Below are 7,431 nucleotides of genomic sequence, written 5' to 3'. Positions count from 1 at the left end.
ACGGTTTTTACAAATTAATAGGTGATCAGCCTATGTTGATGCTAATCTGGGCCACTTCTTAGGATTTAAACGATTAGGCTTGTAAATGTTGTGCTAATCTGGGGCCACTTCTTAGGCCCCTTATTCGATTAGGCTTTTTGCATGCATATGTTAGATTAGTAGAGAGTAATAAATAGGACGAAACAAGAGTAGTATTATTTATACTTTGTAAGGCAAATTTAGCCGGTTACAAGAGAGACTACTACTCCATTAGTACCATTAGCGACCGTTGTCTAGACCACAGATTCTTTCATAAAAGATAGTCAGAATAAACTCTAGAAAAAGTATTTTTTGAGATTGTCTGCATTCCAGGTGCGTAAAATGGGCCGTCCCTGCATGTCCTGAATGCGATAGGTTCCATATCTGACTTCGTCATAGATCTCATAGGGTCCTTCCCAAGTGGGCGTCAGTTTACCCTGTTCATTGGCTCGTCCCACATAATCCATTTTTCGGAGAACAAAGTCTCCTACCTTGAGCACTCTTTTAGAGACTTTCTTGTTGTATTCCCTTGCCATCCTTATCTTGTACAGCTGTTGCCTCAACGCTGCATTTCCTCGCACTTCAGGTAAAAAATCAAGGGCCAGCTTCATCATTTCCCAGTTGGCATTCTCGTCATATAACATGACTCTTAGTGTAGGTTCACACATTTCTATGGGCAACACGGCCTCTGCACCATAGGCTAGCAGGAATGGGGTTTCGCCGGTTGGGTTTTTGGCAGTGGTGCGGATGGACCACAAGACGTTTGGCAGCTCGTCAGCCCATAGACCCTTGGCCTCATCTAGTTTCTTCTTTATCCCCTCGGAGATGATTTTGTTAAATGCTTCGACTTGGCCATTGGCTTGAGGTCGTCCTACTGAGGCAAAACAGCTGTGTATGCCGTGATCTGCTAACCACTCCTTTAGTTTAGGCGTCTCAAACTGAGGCCCATTATCAAAGACGATAGCTTGTGGTATTCCAAAGCGAGTCATGATATTTTTCCAAATAAACGCCCTCACATCACTTGTCTTTATGTTTTTGAGAGCTTCTGCTTCAACCCACTTGGTGAAGTAATCAACAGCAACTATCACATAACGCCGGCCTCCAGGGGCCGCTGTATATGGTCTTAACAGATCCATCCCCCACTTGGCAAACGGAATGGGACTCATAATAGGAGTGAGTGGGCGGGCCGGCCTGTGGATGAGATGAGCAAACCGTTGGCACTTGTCACATTTTTGCACCATGACTAGGGCGTCTTCTCTCAGAGTGGGCCAATAATAACCAGTTCGCAAAGCTTTCTCTGCTAGGGCTCGTCCTCCAATGTGGGAACTACATAATCCTTGGTGCAAGTCGTCTAGAATTTCCTTTCCTTTCTCGGGAGTGACGCACCGCAGGAGAGGTCTGGAAAATGACTTTTTGTACAAAACTCCATTCCACCATTCAAACCAAGAACTCTTTTTTTGTATTTTGGCAGCCAAACTTGATTCTTCTGGAAGAGTACCGTCCATTTTGTAAGCAATGATAGGGTCCATCCATGTTGATGACCGATCCAGGACAGCTACCATAGGAGCGCACAATTCCTGTTCAATACTTCGCTTATCCTTTACTTCCCAAAACACGTGACGCGGAGTATCACAGGAAGCCGAGCTAGCCAGTTTCGACAGGGCATCGGCCTGATTGTTCTCCGTTCTGGGAATCTGCTTAGCTTCGAAGCTCTTTAGATGTTCTACTTCTTGATGCACAGCCTGCATATATTTGATCATGTTAGGGTCCCTTGCCTCATAGTCCCCATTCACTTGGCTCACAATGAGCTGAGAGTCAGAGAAGGCAAGTATCTCTTGAGCTCCAGCGGCTTTGCACATTTTTATACCGGCTAATAAAGCCTCATATTCTGCTTCATTGTTGGACGTTTGGAAGTTGAATCTCATGGCATATTCATACTTGTCTTCTTCAGGAGACTCACATATTATGCCGGCTCCACACCCGTTCTGGGTTGACGAGCCATCTACGTAGACTGTCCAGCGAGTCGCCACATTCTTTTCAAAACTCGGCCTCGTCATTTCTGCAATAAAATCAGCAAATGCTTGTCCCTTGATAGCTTTTCGAGGCTCATATGAGATATCGAATGCATTTAGCTCAATTGCCCATTTCAGCATTCGCCCAGCAGCGTCTAGTTTAGTAAGGGGTTGTTTCAAGGGTTGGTCTGTGTATACCACTAATTTGTGTGCCAGAAAATAAGGGCGCAACTTCTTGCTGGCCATAAACAGCGCAAGTGCGAACTTCTCAATTGGGGAATATCTTAATTCAGCGTTCTGCAGGACATGGCTCACAAAATAGACGGGGAGTTGCACTCCTTCCCTTTCAGTCAGCAGGACAGCACTCAAGGACCACTCGGAAATGGCCAAATATACATACAAAGTTTCCCCCTGGAGAGGACTGGCAAGCCGAGGTAAAGTATGGAGGTGTTCCTTTAATCGGACGAAGGCAGTTTCTGCCGCCTCAGTCCATTCAAATCTGCTCTTTTTCTTTATTGTGCCGAAGAAGTAATGACACTTGTCACCTGCCCTTGATAAAAACCGCCCTAGGGCTGCTAGACACCCCCTCAGGCGTTGGACTTCCTTGACTGATTTTGGCGACGTCATATCTATTACTGCTTGTACTTTGTCAGGATTGGCCTCGATTCCCCTTTCATCAATGAGAAATCCCAAGAACTTTCCAGCCGTTACCCCAAAAACACACTTCTTTGGATTCAACCTCATCTGGTATTTTCGAAGCGTCTCAAAAGTTTCTCTTAGGTCAGCCAAGTGTTCTTCACGTTGTTTGCTTTTCACTATCATATCATCAATGTAGGCTTCAATATTGCGCCCTAACTGACCAGAGAAGACAGTGTTGACCAGACGTTGAAATGTGGCCGGCGCATTCTTTAAGCCGAATGGCATCACTTTGTAGCAATAGAGGCCTTACTCAGTAACAAATGACGTTTTCTCTTGATCATCTGGCCACAAGGGAATTTGGTGAAAACCCGAGTATGCATCCATGAAGGACATCAAAGCATGACCTGCCGTTGAATCTACCAGCCGGTCTATCTTGGGCAAAGGGAAGCTGTCTTTTGGGCAAGCCTTGTTTAAATCTGTATAATCCACGCACATTCTCAAGGATTTGTTGGGTTTTGGCACCAACACTACGTTTGCCACCCAATCTGGATATTGACTTGGCCGAATGAACCCAGCCTCTAACAACTTCTGGACTTCTTCCGCTGCGGCTTTGTTTCTTGCTTCCCCATGATTTCTCTTCTTCTGACGAACAGGTTTTAAAGACTCATCTACATTGAGTTTGTGGACGGCTATGCTTGGATCGATGCCCGGCATTTCTTCCACGGCAAAGGCAAAAATGTCTTGGAATTCTCTCAGGAGAGTGACCAAATGTGCCCCAAGCTGGTCGTCAAGAGAGACCCCTACTGGCACCGTCCTATCTGGACGTGCTTCATCGAGGATGATTTCATAATGTCCACCAACCGGCTCAGGTCGTCTGGCTTCCATGTGCGCAGTGGCAATGGTGAAGGTTTCTTTCTTGACGTTCTCCTCTATCTCATCTAGCTTTCTTTTAGAGCTTGTTAGTGCTTCGTCGGTTTTTCCCCAAGCCTCGGGGCTTAGCGTAGTGAGATAACAGTCTCTTGCTAGCTGTTGATCACCATGAATAGTGCCGACCTGGCCTTTATCGCAAACATATTTCATAAGCATAAGATGAGTGACGACCACCGCTTTGGCCTGGTTTAAAGTTTGACGCCCTAATATGATATTATAGGCTGTGAGGTCTTTCACAATTAGAAATCGGACGTTCAGGTTCTTGCTCTGATGCCGACCTCCCACTCGTAGGGGCAAGGTGATTATCCCTTGGGGATGAATTATGCCGCCTCCAAATCCAATGATCGGGTAATGTATCTTTTCAATGGTCTTGGGGTCATGCTCAAGACGATTTAGACAAGCTGTGCTGATAATGTCAGATGAACTCCCCGTATCTACTAATATGCGTCTTACTTGAGGTTTGCTACCTTCAATTCAATAACTAGGGGATCGTCGTGCGGAGTGGCGATCTTGCCCCTGTCTGATTCACAAATCTCCACTTTAGGGAAGTGGTCCATTGGGGCTTTTCCAGACAACATGACCTGTCCCAATCGGCTTGCATAGTCCTTTTGACCTCTCATTGTTGGGCCACCAGCGGCCAGACCCCCAGAAATGAAGGCCACAATTTCTGGATCAGTATCATTGTCGTCACGGCGGTATGACGGTGACTTGCTTTTCTTGTAGAATTTCTTACCACTTCCTCCTGCACTTGCACTGAGATACGACTTCAAGAACCCTTTGGCAGCTAACCCATCAAGAGCCCTTCGCAAACTCTTGCAATCTTTTGTTTCGTGTCCTACATCACAGTGGAACTTACAATAAAGAGAGCTGTCCCTAGTTTCCACCGGCGACTTCATGGGAAACGGACGGTCAATCTCATATCTATCGCTGACATCCAGCAGTATTGTGTACAGGTCAGTGTTGTACTCGAATCTTTCTTTATCATAGGGACGTCCTCTCTTCAGTCCTTGAGACTGAGTCGCCTGATAACCTCTCTTTTCAATGGCCCATGTTCCATTTGGACGGCTGGTCTTCTTGTCCGATTTGTCCTTTCGCTGCGGATGGTCAGCGGTCTCTGTTCCCTTGGACTCTTTCGGGACGGAGCAGATTTCAGTGGCATGAATGAAGGACTCGGCATCATCTAGAGCGTCGGCCATAGTTCTAACGCTTTTCTTAACCAAGTCAAACTTAAAAGACCCCTTCTTAAGTCCCCTGAAGAAATTATCGAAGGCCACACCGTCAGGTAAGTCTGGAATCTGTCCAGACTCCAAATTTAAACGTCGAACATAGATTCGCAAGGACTCATCTTTCCCTTGCTGTATTCGGCCCAAATGCATGCTCGTCTTCTTCTCCTCCTTATAAGCCATAAATCTTGCAGAAAACAACATCTCTAACTCCGCATAAGTATTGATTGTTCCCGCGGGCAGCTTCTCGAACCATTTTGAGGCAACTCCTTTTAGAGTGGACGGGAAGTATTTTCACCAGGTTGCATCGATGGTTCCTTGTACATACATATGGTGCCGATAGGCAAAGAGATGCACATCCGGGTCAGACGTGCCGTCATAGGCGTCAATAGCTGGCGGCTTCACTTTAGGCTCCTTGGGAGCGTTCATGATATCAGTACAGAATGGAGTGGTGTAATCAAGGATAATGCCGGCCACTCCCTGTTGAATATGGCATATGGGATCCTGCCTCCTATTCTGGGATGTCCTACGCCGCTCGCTGTCCGCACGGCTGACATGAGTCCTGGTGAGACGGCGCGAAGGGGCAGCGAGGGGTGAATCTTGCATGACTGGAGTGGAACCAGTATCTGACAGCTCAGTTTCTTGAGGCCTATCCAGCTGAATGATCGGTACTCTTCTGGAAGGTTCAGGTTCAGGCCGAAACGTTGGTAGAATCCGACGAGGAGCTATGGGCTGGAAGGAAGTTCTGGTTCTATCAACGCGTCTGTCATGATCGTCATTTCGCGCTTGGTCTTGCCGCCAGACATTAGACCGAGTGAGTCCATTAAAGAATGGTATTCCCGTCCCCTGAGACTGAGAACGGATAATTTTGATCTCATCTTGCAGAGTGTCCATCTGCGCCTTGAATCCAGCGAGGATATCTTTAAGCTGCCCAGCAGACACCGGCAAGTCTGGGTTTTCTTCCATAACTGTGTCGGCATCACCTCTCAAATGGCCGCCTGGAGGAAGCAAAGGTTGACCCGTCTCATCGTCTACTTGAACCTGCTCAAGTTGCGGCTCAGGAGGAGGTTCAGGACGGCCACCTTGTCCTACAGACGGATTGCTTCTGTCGTCCCTCCCTCGAGAAGGACGATCACCATTGATTGCAGTTTCATCGTTTTCATTTTGACTGATGGGCCCGTCTCCGAAGTGCTGGACGTCTACCATGTTACCTTACCTCCCCACAGACGGCGCCAAATGTTGTGGGAGTTTTTCCTTGGATGATGACGAGGAGGTATTAGGTTCCACGTAGTTTCGAGTCCAGTCCACGTCGGCGGCGTACCTACAAAACAAGAATATTCCCGAAGGAATATTCCCTCCGATGCTTAAGTAAGACACGGGTTTTAAGGAAGGTGTAATTAATAAACAGAAAGCGTTAAAGTGAGTAGTAGAATGTTTCTTAACCTAGAATTGTGTGTTCCTTTCTTGGGAATTGGGGGTATTTATAGTCTCCCCCCTTTTAGGGGAAAACCCTAGAATCATGTCACATGATTGGCTAGTTCATTAGATAATGACATGTGTCACTATCACAACATTCCTTTTGGGCCATGGGCCTCAAAAGGGACTCTTTTCATCAGCATAGGCTGATTCTTGGGTGGCAGCCAAGATATGCAGCTGACCAGTGATCGGGTGCCACGTGTCGCGTGACGTTGATGCCACGTAGGTGGGGTATTTTTACCCACATCACTTTGCATACCAGAATATTAACATGAAATATTCCATATAAAATAATTTATAAACACTACACAGCCAAGTCTCCAACTTTAACAATAGTTAGACCTTAGACTCTTAGAGCATGTATCTAAGAGTTTAGACATCAACCTTACAAAATGTAATATTTTATGTTTTATCTCCTCTTACACCAAATTAAACAACAATGACATTTTTTAAAAAATCAAAAATATCATCTCGTAATTTTGCAAATGTATATCACTTTTCCACTAAATGTAAGTTACTTTTGAAATTAAAAAATAATAATTTAATATTGTAAACTAATATCATCTCGTAAATTACTTTTGTAACCAATTGCCTGTTGGTTCAGTCGTGATTGGGGCAGAATTTGGTAAGGAGAACCCCTGTTCGATCCCCAGCAACAACAATTGGGAGGGGACTGGAACCTATCCACCCAAAACTCGCCCTAAATTCGAATTAGCCCTAAAGATGAACCGGGTGCTAACACCAAAAAAAAATTAATATTGTTTTGGCCCTCATATAGTCATATGTAACATGTCAAAGATTCTTTACACAAAACTAATTTTCTAGTTGGTTTGCAGGATGTTTCTATCATGGTCATCATAAAAATGACCATGGTTTAGAATTAATTTGGGCTACACAAAATTCTTTTTTTTAATCTTTAAATTTAATGAAAATATTATTTTTTAATCAATTTATTTCTTTTATCTTTAAATTTAATTACACAATATCTTTTTATGAAAATACCTTTTGTAATTTCTGAATTTTCCAAAAATACCTTTTGTATTATCTGAAATTAATAAATTAAATAATTAGGAAACTTAATTAACAATTAAGTTTATTTCTCTCTCCTCTTGCTTAAGCTAACCCAAGGTTTC

At 44.7% G+C, this 7,431-nt stretch overlaps 1 protein-coding gene across 1 annotated transcript; it reads right to left on the bottom strand.

The window, feature by feature from the left end:
* Positions 1 to 241: 241 nt before the first annotated feature.
* On the bottom strand, positions 242 to 2,954 carry LOC110796536 (uncharacterized). The gene is made up of 3 exons (XM_056842021.1): positions 1,035 to 2,954; positions 568 to 956; positions 242 to 272 (listed from the first exon to the last, which is right to left on the bottom strand). Exons 1-3 carry the CDS (start codon positions 2,952 to 2,954, stop codon positions 242 to 244), a joined length of 2,340 nt encoding a protein of 779 aa, XP_056697999.1.
* Between the last annotated feature and the right edge of the window lie 4,477 nt (positions 2,955 to 7,431).

This window comes from Spinacia oleracea, chromosome 4, assembly GCF_020520425.1.
Source record: "Spinacia oleracea cultivar Varoflay chromosome 4, BTI_SOV_V1, whole genome shotgun sequence".
Lineage (NCBI taxonomy): Eukaryota > Viridiplantae > Streptophyta > Magnoliopsida > Caryophyllales > Amaranthaceae > Spinacia > Spinacia oleracea.
This window is presented reverse-complemented; position numbering and strand designations above follow the sequence as displayed.